Source organism: Nanorana parkeri, unplaced genomic scaffold (assembly GCF_000935625.1).
Source record: "Nanorana parkeri isolate BGI_ZX_2015 unplaced genomic scaffold, ASM93562v1 scaffold1313, whole genome shotgun sequence".
NCBI classification, from domain to species: domain Eukaryota; kingdom Metazoa; phylum Chordata; class Amphibia; order Anura; family Dicroglossidae; genus Nanorana; species Nanorana parkeri.
In genome coordinates, this window is record NW_017307581.1 from 1 (window position 1) to 13,220 (window position 13,220).

A 13,220-nucleotide genomic window follows, 5' to 3' on the forward strand; every position below is an offset into this window, starting at 1 on the left:
GCGCTGTTATCCAGGACTTGAATCCTTAACTTTTTCCTAATAGAATGCATGCACCATGTCAATTATATGTGTAATTTGTCCAAGTATACTACCTTTACCTGTAGGCTTGTAGTCACTGCTAGAATGAAGATCTACAGGATTATTCACAAAAGAGTGAAGAGCTTGCTTCATTGTAAGTTTCATTTATCCAGTATCATATGTAATTGTATAGTTTTGTTTCATAATTTGACACAAGAGGTTGGACAGTAATGCTTTCTTCTAACAAGATTTGAAACGGAAGTCAGAGCAAGGAGCTTTGAGTTTTGAATTCTTTCTATATCCTTTCATATATCCAAAGCTGCTGACTCACAATCTTTTCTGTTCTATTATATATTCAGCTAATCTGGTACTACAACTATAAATATATCTATATATTTTTATCAAAGTACAATGTTCCTTCTGAGCTCATTAGGAGAAAGAACAATTGCCACAAAGGAATGAGGATAGCAGTTTCCCACAAGTTGTTCTCAGTGTAAAATCAGTGCTTTAATTGAGAAAGACACAGCTCATTGGCTCTTGGATTTGCAACTATCCAGCTTCTGTAAAGACTTATCGGACTCTAGGCAAATCCACAGACCCTTGACCCAATTTGAACACATGATTGCTTCTTCGGAACCGAGACGCCATGCATTATCTGTGATCTATGGGATGTTGAGGGAGGACTTACAGTTACAAACACTTGCTTTCCAAACAAATTGGCGTACTGATCTTGCAAGAGAGTTGACGGATGCGGACTGGAATACCATTTATAATTTCACCCATAAAGCTTCTGTCTCCTCCTATGCCCAGGAAAAAAAATATAAAATTATGACTAGATGGTATAAAGATCCAGTCTCTGTTCGCCGGATCTTTCCTAATTCCTCAGATATATGTTGGAGATGCAAGGCGGTAAGTGGCACTTATTTACATACATGGTGGGATTGTCCTATGATAGCCTCCTATTGGCAGAAAATATTTGACGTATATAATCACATTTATGGAGATGCCTTACACCCTTCACCTGAATTTGCCCTTTTGTCACTCCTACCAGGTTCCAGGAAAGCACAGACATTTATTTTGCTTAAACATTTTCTGGCTGCAGCCCGCCAAGTAATTCTGATTTTTTGGAAAAAGGGTGTCACTCCCCCACTATCCCTCTGGGTCAGTTATGTCAATGACATTATGCGGATCGAAGAACTGCTTGCCTCCGATATATAATCTTTCCAAATTCACGACCCAGTGGGGGTTGTGGCTTCATTTTCCGACCTCTACTGAGCTCCATGCGTTCTTGTAATTTGCCTGGTCTCCCACGACTTATTACATGATCTGCTTGGCTACCAAGTTGCTATGACACCCAGATTAATCTCAATGCCTTGCCAGTACCCTGCCAGGGTACCCTTCTACCCTTCTCCCTTTCTCTTTACCTTCTCTACTTGACTAGTCCTTTCGTTTCTTCCTCTCTTTTTCCTGATTCTTCGGATCTCTCCCCTATCTCTCTCATATACCTTTGTATACACACACATTTAGATCAGTTATTGAACTTCGTGCATGCAGTGTCCATGTTTTTCTCTGTTAGGTCATTACTAAACTGCCTTCTGTATCTCACGGAATAGACGCGTTGCCCCATAACGGAGATACGGGATACAGTCCTGTTGTGTTTATTTTTTTGTACCTTACTCAGACCTTTTCAAGAGCGCACTGTTTGTTCGATAATACTTTAATCTTTGTGCATGTCTACACTTGTTAATGGACCATCGCCTTAAGTTTTTATACACATGCTGTTTATACTTCTTGTGAATTTCAATAAACTTGACTCAACTCTAATTGAGAAAGACACTTATATAGAGAAAAAGATTTAGGGGTCTATTCACTAAGCTGCTGAAGGATCTAGCCATAGCTTTGGCTGATCCTTCGGCTAGCTTCGCCCCCAGGACCCCTTCGGTTAAGTAGAACCTGAAGGGCTGCTGTAGGGGCTATTCACTATAGCCCGTACAGCTACCGAAGTCGGCTGAGCTGCTCAGTCGAGCCAAAGGCGTATGCTTCGGCTCGACTGAGCCAAGGTGAAATCCGAAGCTGGCCGACTGCTACTGACTGCTGGGCGGAGCCAGCGAGATGACGGCCACTTGCACAGACAGATCAGCATCAGTGGTTACCAGGTAACTAGGGACACTGATCTCCAGGCAGCCCAACTCTCCCGTGCGCTCCGAGAGTCTCCTGCTATTAGATATCGGCTCCCGGCCGCCTAAGAGAGAAACACTTTCTCCCAGAAAGGTTTACTGTGCTCGATCGAGCAGAGTAAACCTTTCCCTGCTCTGTTTTTTTTTCTTCTGACATCTTTTTTTTATAAATACATTTACTGTCTCACCTCATGTCGGCACACCAATGGGGTTAATTCCGCCCCCGGTCCCCTATAGGACCACCCCTAACTAGAGTATAAATTCCCCCCTTACCACCATACACGTGTTCTTTTTTTGTGCTCGCTCAGGGCACCTTACTAACATATTTATTTTATTTATTTATTTTTATTTTTATTTTTGTTTTCCTTTTCTACAATCCCGGGTGATAGATGTCTCTGGATGTGGTAAAACCACAGGATGGGGCATGCCGTGTGCCGGGCTTGGAGCCAGAGGTAATCTAAAGGGTTACAGGCAGCAGGGCTGGGTAAGTACGGCTCATGGTGGCGTTCGCAGGCTAGACACTGTCTCTCTCCTCCGATCGACATATGCGTTCCAGGGTGGAGCGCACGCCTTCCTGCCTGGCTATGTACCGTAGCAGAAGCCGTGGTTGCAGTTCATCTGCGTTCCAGCAGGGTTGTGTGTCCCGCCCCTTCCTGCTGCTCTCGGATTGGGTCGCGGGGTTGCAGGGGGCGGGCCGGACGGCGGACCAGTGTGGAGCGCACGCCGAGGCTCAGCTGGCTGCTCTCAACGCTGACAGCCTAGGGCAGCAGTGCTTTATATAAGCTGGCTGTCTTCCAGAGAATTGCCTGTACTCTTCGGTTAAAGCCATTCAACTCGGTAGGAGATTATTGAAGTGAAGGATTCTCTCTACGCTGTCTATTGCCAGGTAAATCCGGTAGTGATCGCTGCTGCAATCTTTTCTGTCATATATAAACAGGTGTTTATCTATCTGCATGTATGCTTTTCTCTAGTGAGCCACCATGAGCCCAGGTAGCCCAGTTCAACAGGCACGAAGTTCGTCAGAGAGGTATGAGATATATAATTTTTATTTTTTTATTTTTTTTTGGTGATATCAAAAGAGTGCTCTGCAAGTGATGGGGTGTGTCGTTTCAGGGGGAAGAGCCCTAAATACAGGAAACACAAAGTGAAGTCACGCTCCCGCAGGATATCAGATTCTCCTGAGCCTAGGTCTCCCCAGCTTAGAGCCAGGCAACGGTCTATCACCCCACCGGTCAGCACATCCACTGAGGCCTGTCGGGCATGTGGTGACCAGGCGCTGCCACGAAAGCTGTTGTGCGCCACTTGCATAAAAGAGTTGGCAAAGGACGCAGCTTCTGACTCACAGGATATCAAAGCTTATATCCGGGAAGCAGTAGCAGAGGGTATCAGGGAGTACTCAGGACTTAGTACCTCGGCAAAACGACACAGAGAGAGAGAAAGACCCGTGGAGGTGGCAACCTCACAAGAGTCGGAATTGGAGGACTCAGAGGAGGACAGGGATAAAGTCCATGATGAGGCATTTTCTTTTGATTTTGCTCAGGTTTCTCCCTTTATATCCGCTATCAAGCTTGCGCTTGACTGGGAGGTGGATCCAGTCCAGTCTTCTTTGAGATCAAGGAGATTATTGAAGAGGAATGGACAAGGCCGGATAGGAAGGGGAAATTACCAAATCGTATTTGAAAATTGTATCCGTGTCGGCCATCTGATTCCGAATTATGGGATAATTCTCCCAAGGTTGATGCGGCCTTGCAAAGGCTGGCTAGACATGTGCTTCTGCCATTAGATGACTCTGTCTCTTTTAAGGATACCATGGACAGGCGTCTGGAGGTGGATTTGAAGAAAATATACGCCACGGCCGGAGCTTCATGCAGACCCGCGGTTGCATTATCCTCAGTCAGCAAAGCTATGAGGGTGTGGATTTCTGGCATCGAGGAGGCATTACTGTCAGGGGTGCCAAGAGAGAAGATTGTGGAGTCCTTGGGTGACTTAAAGATGACCTCAGACTTTGTAGCAGAAGCTTCGGTGGACTTAGTCCATTTGTCAGCCCGTCTGATGTCATTCTCAGTGACAGGCCGCAGGGCTCTATGGTTGAAGCACTGGTCAGCGGATGGCGCATCAAAGCAAGGGCTTTGCGCTATTCCCTTCGCTGGGAAGGTAATCTTCGGGGCTTCTCTGGAGGAGGCTATTAAGAGAGTGACGGGGGGTAAGTCTGGGTTGCTCCCGCAAGATAGAAAGAGACGCCGGCAGCCCTTTCGGCTGTACCGACGTTTCACGGAGCCATATCGGGAGGCCAGATCTTATCGACCCGGAAGAGAGTTTTTTCGTAACGCGTGGCGAGGAGGTCGGGGGACCTACTCTAGAGGTGCCAAGGCAGGGCCTGCTCAAGCACCCAAGAAAACTGAAAAGTTATTCTGAAATAAGGCCCGCCCTGTTGCCTGTGGTGGGAGCTCGGCTGGCTTCCTTTGGGCAGATATGGGCGCGGACACTATTCAGGTTACATGGGTATTAGAGGTTGTGAGAAGCGGCTACAGAATAGAGTTTGTCTCGATGCCATCAGATCGCTTTGTGCGAACTCATATCCCAGTGTCTCAAGAGAAAAGAGCTTGTCTACACGAATATATTGACGAGTTGCTGCACTCGCAGGCCATTCTGCCCGTACCAGAGCAGCAAAGGGGTCAGGGCGTATATTCCCCTCTCTTTCTTGTGCGCAAAGTCTCACGACAAAGACTGAATCGGTTCGTCGGGGTGGAAAGGTTTCGCATGGAGTCAATAGAGACCATCAAAGGACTGGTGAGACCAGGCGATTGGATGCTCACGGGGGACTTGAAGGATGCCTACTTCCATGTTCCGCTGGCAACCTCCCACCAGAGGTTTCTGAGGTTCACTGTGGGTCACAGGCATTATCAGTTTCGTTGCCTTCCATTCGACCTCTCCTCAGCTCCCAGGACGTTTTCCAAAGTGTTTGTGTCGGTGATTGCCCTTTTAAGATTACGGGGTGTAAGGATATTCCATTATCTGGACGATGTCCTTCTGTTGGCTCAGTCGCGGCAGCAGATTCTGCGGCACCGACGGCTGGTGTTGATAACATTTCAGCGCTATGGATGGTTGGTGAACTGGCAGAAAAGCCAGCTGCGGCCGGCACAGGCCATACAGTACCTAGGGATGATTTTCGACTCAGAGGCAACAAGGATCTTCCTGCCAAAAGGGAAGGTATCTCGCATCATCTGGCTGCCCAAGCTACACATGGCATCGGCTACATGCACGGCACATCGGTGTCTCTCGTTCATAGGAGTCAATTCCAGCTGTCCCTTGGGCACATTGGCATATGTGCCATATCCAATACTCTTTTCTACTGCAATGGGACAAACAGTTTTTAGCCCAGTTGATCTTCCTCCCGAAGGTAGTCAGGAGCAGTCTGCAATGGTGGTGCGATCCTCAGCATTTGTTGAAAGGCAAGATTCTTCAACCGGTGGATTGGATCACGCTGACATCAGATGCCAGCCTCACAGGATGGGGAGCCCATTGCCTGGGGCACCAGGTTCAGTCAAGGTGGGCATCTCAGAGACCAGGACACTCGAATGCGTTCGAATTACAAGCAGCATTCGAGGCTCTCAAGGCCTTTCTCCAGCTTGTCCAAGGTCGACGGGTCCAGTTGCGGATGGACAACAAGACGGCGGTGTCTTATATGGTACGGCAGGGGGGCACAAAAAGCTCCTCTTTGCTGAAGATCGCTTCGGTCCTCTTTCCATGGGCGGAATGGCACCTTCTGGATCTGACAGCTTCTTATCTGCCAGGCACGGAGAATCAGCAGGCGGACAGACTGAGCCGGCAGTTTGTGGATCCCCACGAATGGTCCATAAATCCAAAGTATCTGTGGCCAATCTTCCGGGAGTGGGGGATTCCGTGCATAGACCTCATGGCATCCAGGGACAACTCTCAGCTCCCGAGGTTTTACTCCCGTTACTTCTGCCAGGAGGCTCTGGGTCAGGATGCCCTGTCCCTTCCATGGCAGTTCGACAGTGTCTACATTTTTCCTCCCACTCCATTGATTCTGCGGGTTCTACAGAAGATCGACAGGGAGGGGATTCTGGCCATTGTCGTCTTGCCGTGCTGGCCGAAGAGGCCGTGGTTTCCTCTTTTCATGGAGTTGCTGGTCGGGACCCCAAGACCCTTGCCCCTTTGGAGGGATCTTCTCCTTCAGGGCGACAATCGCCACCCAAATGTGGCACGCCTCCATTTGATGGTCTGCAAATTGAGAGGAAGAGGTTACAGAGCCTGCAGCTCTCGGCATCGGTAGTAGAAACCCTGTTGCAGGCCACGAAGCCATCGAATAAGACGACGTATCATAGAGTCTGGAAAAAGTTTCTCACGATGGCGGCACAGAAAGGCTGGCCGTCTAGTAACCCGACGGTGGGGCACATCCTGGAGTTTTTGCAATCAGCCCTGGATGATGGTCTGAGCTACAATACGATCCGAGTCCAGGTCTCAGCCTTGTCGGCTTTGACGAAGTTTCGTTGGGCAAATCATGCTGTCGTTCGACAGTTTTTACAAGCAGCCATGAAGTTGAGGCCTCCTGTGAAACCAATATTTCCGAAGTGGGATCTGCCCTTAGTTCTGAAGGAATTGTCAATGGATCCATTCTTTCCTCCATCTTCATGTTCTCTGTATCACCTTACCCTCCTGTCAGTCTTCCTCATAGCAGTGGTATCCGCCAGGAGGGTGTTGGAGCTGCAAGCATTTTCCTGCAAGGGGCCTTACTGTCAGATATTTCCAGACCGGATAGTGTTACGGCCGGTGCCATCTTTTCTACCGAAAGTTTCTTCTGTATTTCATTACAATTGGGAATTGGTCCTCCCGGCCCTGCAAGGGGAACTGCTCTCTTCTGCAGAAGAATATCTAGGGAGAGTGGATGTGGTGAGCATACTTTCCACCTATTTGCTGAGGACTGAAGGGTTTCGTTCCACCGAAAGATTATTTGTGATGCCCGGAGGTCCAAGGAAGGGAGCAGCTGCTTCCACAAAGATTCTATCCACATGGGTGGTTAAAGCCATTCAACTCGCTTACAAGTCAGCGGGTCTTCCCCCTCCACAGGAGGTCAGGGCTCCCTCAACGAGGTCGGTGGCTACATCTTGGGCAGCTTACGCAAAAGTACCAGTAGAGGTGGTCTGCAAGGCGGCAAGTTGGTTGTCCGCGAACACCTTCATTAAGCATTACCGTGTTGATGTATCTAGTTCTGGAGATTCAGCCTTTGGGGCACCTGTGCTCTCAGCAGCTTCTAGGAGCTGAATAAATATATATTTTTGGCATGAAACCCTCCCATATTTATTTGTTGCTAGCTATGTCCCATTGGTGTGCCGACATGAGGTGAGACAGGAAAACGGAAAATTGTTATCACATACTTACCGTAATTTTCCTTTCCTGGCTCACCTCATGTCGGCATAGCTACCCTCCCATGCCTTCGCTCGACGTGCTATGGAACACGTGTATGGTGGTAAGGGGGGAATTTATACTCTAGTTAGGGGTGGTCCTATAGGGGTCCCCTGGTCGGAGTTAACCCCATTAGTGTGCCGACATGAGGTGAGCCAGGAAAGGAAAATTACGGTAAGTATGTGATAACAATTTTCCGTTATTTATAAAAAAAATTAAAACAGGAATGCACAAATCCCAGGAGCTCCATATGCTCCTTAAAAAGGACAGCTGCCTCCTAACTTTTTAATTTTTCTCTAGTTTTGTCTTGGAGCTAGAAAAGTATCTATATCTGTTCTTATTTTAAGGAGCATATGGAGCTCCTGGGATTTATGCATTCCTGTTTTTATTTTTTTTATAAATATATATAAGGGATGCACCGATACCATTTTTGCAAGTACAAGTACTGATACATTTTTGTGTATTGTCATGTGACAGTTTTTCTAAAACAATACAGACTAATGATTTCAGGATAGTGGTGGAGCGCCAGAGCCTTGTCACAGCTGCAACCGCAGCAATCCTGATAGTATATATATATATACTATATATTGCTATATACCTCAACTAAGCATCCTTTACCCAAAAACATCTGATGACTCAACTGTTAAACTGCAACCAAAACCATATGTGTCAATTTTTTTAATGTTTATCAACTTTTGTAAAGATATGCAACTTTTATTTACACAAATGTATCTATATATTGGGAACTTAAATTTTAAATAACATCGCCAATATCTTAGGTTTATTGCTCCTCTAGATATACAGGGTGGATTTACTAAAGGCTATTTGTATTATTAAAGGCTGTTCACTTAGTTAAGGTGATTTTTTTTACTTTGCCAGGGAATTTTCCCATAGCTTAGTGAATGAGGTGATGTTCTGCTGACTTCCATCCTCAAATCATGTGCAAGCAAAAATCATTCAAGCTAAGGGGGTTAATCACAAAGCTGCCGAGGGCAGCCGTTTCAATAACCGACCCGATGTGAAGTGAGCCGAACGCTGTTCGGCTATTCACTTCAGGCATGTACGGCTGATTTCAGCAGTACACCGCCTGAAATCAGCCGTACATCGGCTTGCTGCGGCTGGTTTCGGGTCGGCCAAACATGCTGAGCATGTTCGGCTGACCTAAAGTGCAAAAGGAGTTCAACTTAGCCGATCCAACATTTGAGCTGAACCTCCGGCAGGCTACTCGCTGCTGTTCGGTCTATTTTCATAGATGCCGAACAGCAGTGAGTGAGTAGCCGAATGCCGCGGCTATTCTGCTCGATACCTCTGTGGTACCATGCAGAATAGAAAAACATTTTTAAAAAGTAGAAAAATAAAATGATCAGCAGAGCCGGAGGTGATATGAAAGCCGACTCTGCTGAGTTCTCATGGTACTGACAGATCAGCGTCCCCTGGTTACCTGGTTACCAAGTAACCAGGGGGACGCTGAACTGTCAGTACCATGAGAGCTCAGCAGAGTCGGCATTCATATCACCTCCGGCTCTGCTAAGCTCTCATTGTAATGCGGGCGGGAGAGAGCTCCCAACAGAAATGATGGCAGATAGCAGAGGAAGCAATTGCTTCTTTGCTATCTGCAAGTTTTTTTCAGTATTCTGACAGCTGCTGCCATCAGAATAAAAAAATAAAATAAATCAGCATAGGAATGCATAGATAGATTCCTATTGGCTATTTTGATAGCAAGCTGGCTATTGCACCCGTCCTCTGCTGCTGTCAATCACTAGAAGAGGACCTGATGGAGAACTTCAGGTCCTCTCTGCTGATTGACAGCAGCAGTGGGCGGGTGCAGTAGCTAGTTTGCTATTGGCTATTGCAAAGTGAAATAGCCAATAGGAATGTAGCTATGCATTCCTATGCTGTTTTTTTTTACTGACTGACGTTCGGCTCGACTGAGCCACTCGGCCAACTGCGGGAGCTGTATGGGCTATAGTGAATAGCCCGTACAGTAGCCCTTCAGTTCTACTGAACCGAAGGGGTCCTGGGGCCGAAGCTAGCCGAAGGATCAGCCGAAGCTATGGCTAGATCCTTTGGCAGCTTTGTGAATAGGCCCCTAAGTGAAAATTCCCTTGCAAAGTGAATATTTTAAATTGTCAGAGTCCTTGTCAGCTCTCTTGATATTCCAGCATGAATCTTCTATTGGAGGATAAGTACTGAAGTCTATCTTTACCTTTTATTACATTCTAGAAAGTTAAATAGAAGTACATCCCCGAAAGGTTAAAATTGCATGCAGTGATATTTAATTGCTTGTTACTTTTGTTCCACAGAAAAATACAGAAAAGGAAAATCAGGGTCCCATTTTGAGGCAGCAAGGAGACGGAGTCGGGCTGTTCTTTATCATATCTCCGGTCACCTACAAAGGAGAGAAAAGGGCAAATTAAAGCTCAATAAAGTAAGAGTGACATATGTATATGAGGCATCAATTTATTTGGTATTTGGCTAATGATGGTGTCAATCTCAGACTATATATAATACATATGAAACATTTATAAACAAACCAACACAAACTACACAATCTTTATATTTGCTACACTAGCAAAAACCTTATATTGCATTGACATTTACCTAAATGTCTTTAGTTGGTCATAACATATTACTATATCTATTTGCTGAGTGCTAATCATATTCTTACTTTTTTATTCTGCCACAGTTTTATATCTTTATGCATTTGCATTTTGTTGTAAAGTGCTTGTGTTAGCTTTTTAAAAATAAAGAACCCCATATGTAAGGATTGAACGCCAAATACAATTAATAATAGAACAATCAACAATGCCTAATTATTGATATGAACATATTTATATTGAATATCACTAAATACATGGAAGATGTTTAATATAATACTGAATGTTTTATTTGGGTTGTTGCCTGCCATTGATTTCCAATCATGATAAATAATTGCTGAGTGGAAAAAAGTCAACGTAAATGAAGAAATACCATGAAGCTCCTGCCACTTTAAAGGTGGCCACACCTATACTGATATGATCATTCAATTCATCATTCAATGTGATTAAACTGATGGCATTGACGTTGAATCACAAACCAATTGCCCTTCATTTACTCAATTTAGTGAGCTCCTGATCAATTTAGACTCTGCCAATTTGGCCATATACAGGGATTTTGTCAATCGCTTTTGATTAAATAAATATCTACATGTGTATCAAAAAAACAATTGTAATACAGAAGAATGAAATAAACGTTTTAATAGATCGCTTAGATAATGACCCATACTTAATTTTTTTTCAATTGTAAAGTGCAGAACAATATCATGTGAGTGCCATTTTTTATACTTTAATAGATGATTGTACCTAGATCAATTACAAATCCCTGAGGTGTATTTATATGAATGTGAAATTGCATTTACATTTGTTGTGTGTGAATTGAGGCAAAAATGAATGTTACTAGTATATTTTCATTTTTAGGTTTGGAATGTAATATCAGGAAAATCCTCCATTATTTCCACTAGATGGAGCTGAGGAGCATAGAAAATAAGTGGTCATGGTGTGTTATTTTCCTGATATTACATTCAACCTGGAAATAAATTATGCTAATAACATTCGTTTTTGTCTTTCTTCACGCAGAACAAATATGCATGCAATTTTGTAGGATTAATGGCTCAGTGTAGGGTTGCACAGATACCAAGTACAGTACTCGGTACAAGTACGAGTACATGTACCGATACTTTTGAGCTCCAAGACTAGACTAGAGAAAAATTAAAAAGTTAGGAGGCAGCTGTCATTTGTAAGGAGCACACAGAGCTCCCGGGATTTGTACATCTCTGTTTTAATGTACGATTTTGTTTTTATAAATATAAATAAAGGGATGCACAGATACCAGTTTTGCGATACGAGTACTGGTACTTGCTGAGTACTTACAAGTGCGAGTACTGATACATTTTTGTTTATTGTCATGTGACAGTTTTTCTAAAACAATACAGACTAATGATTTCAGGACAGTGGTGGAGTGCCAGAGCCAGGCCCCAGCTTCAACCGCTGCAACCCTGGCAGTTCTCATGAAAATGCCAAGTATCTGCACTGGTACTCGAAAAGTATCTGTGCATCCCTAGCTCAGTGAATTGTTTATAAATACACCCATACATGTATGACCACCATAAAGGCTTGTAACAGATTGATTTTCAGCGTACAATCACCCACCGCTATTCTATTGATCAAAGTTTATATTTTGCTTTTTGTGTGTTGTGTGAATAATTACAGTATAAGTGTACCAGTGAAAGTGTACTTTAAAGAAGATTTTTCCTTTTTTATATAAAATGCATTTTACTCATTTGTGGGTTTGATGCAATTTTTTAAAGACCAACACCCACCAAAACATTGTAATTCAGTAGAATTTGTATTGCTGTGCGTGTTTCACTATCCCTTTGACACCGAATCCACTTTTCCTTTGTTCAGCCATCACAGAGACAAAAGATAAAATTTCCTTAAAGTCATTACAAGGAGCTATATATACATAAAATACATTTTAACTTTCCCCATTCCACCCAAAAGTAAAACAATGGCTAATGTTCAGCCTTGAAGCACATACCTTCTCGGGCACAATTTGCTCTGATCACCAAAAATACCACACAGAAATTATTACAAAATGTCATACTAGGTAAAAAAAAAAACCCAGTGAATACTGAATATTAAGATATGCCGTAAAGCTTTAGGAGGAAAAGAATTGGTTTATTTTGTGATAGTCATTATTAAGTGATGTTAGGCAGGATAGAAGTAGAGTCTGAGCCAGATTAGTAGTATAAGTATGGACAGAGGGAAGAATAAGAACAGAAGTGTGTCCTTAAAATAAACACTCCCGTGCCAACCTTCACAAAAAAGTCAGGCCAAAATTGCAGCTGGAAAATAATATTTCTTTTTACTACATGAATAGTAATTTATGTTCAATAATGTACATGTGGATATTTCATAATTTGCACAAATGTTATTGAGATACAACACATTTTAAAAGAGACTGATCCTTGTTAAGCTATATAATTATAGGATATATACTTTAATAAAAAAAATTTGTTGTTTTTTTACAGAACGTTTTTGTAGATAAACCAGCAATTCCTGAATATAAAGTTTCAGATGCAAAAAAAACAAAGTTTCTCATTTTACATTTTAGTACTTTCAAAGCAGCCTGGGACTGGCTTATATTATTAGCAACGTTTTATGTTGCTGTTACTGTACCTTACAATGTATCCTTTGTGGACAATGATGATCTGTCATCAACAAGAAGCACAACTGTTAGTGATATTTCCGTGGAAATTCTTTTTATTATAGGTACGTTTTTCTGCTATTTGGTCATCTATTTTCTAACTCTATTTTTTGTGTATGCTGTAAATACCGTGATATACAAAATGATACCAGATGTTTTGCCTGTGATATTTTGCCACTTTACAAAACACTGTTTTGGCCTCGTCTCGAGTTCAATTTTGATCACCAATCCACAGTGGAAAAAAAAGATTTCCTTGAACTGGAGAGAGTCCAGAGAAGTGCAAGGAAACTGATAAAGGTGCTTAAGGCCCAAAGCTATGAGACAAGATTGCAGACATTAACCTTATAGTATAAC

The 13,220-nt window shown here is 43.6% G+C and overlaps 1 protein-coding gene across 1 annotated transcript in view; it reads left to right on the top strand.

Annotated features, from left to right (window-relative positions):
- The first annotated feature begins 7,667 nt into the window (after positions 1-7,667).
- KCNH8 (potassium voltage-gated channel subfamily H member 8) overlaps positions 7,668-13,220 on the top strand; it is a 113,149-nt gene continuing 107,596 nt past the window's right edge. The window contains exons 1-3 of the mRNA XM_018569249.1: positions 7,668-7,686; positions 9,926-10,050; positions 12,691-12,931. Coding sequence (XP_018424751.1) covers positions 7,668-7,686; positions 9,926-10,050; positions 12,691-12,931 — 385 coding nt within the window. The remainder of the gene's footprint in view (positions 7,687-9,925; positions 10,051-12,690; positions 12,932-13,220) is intronic.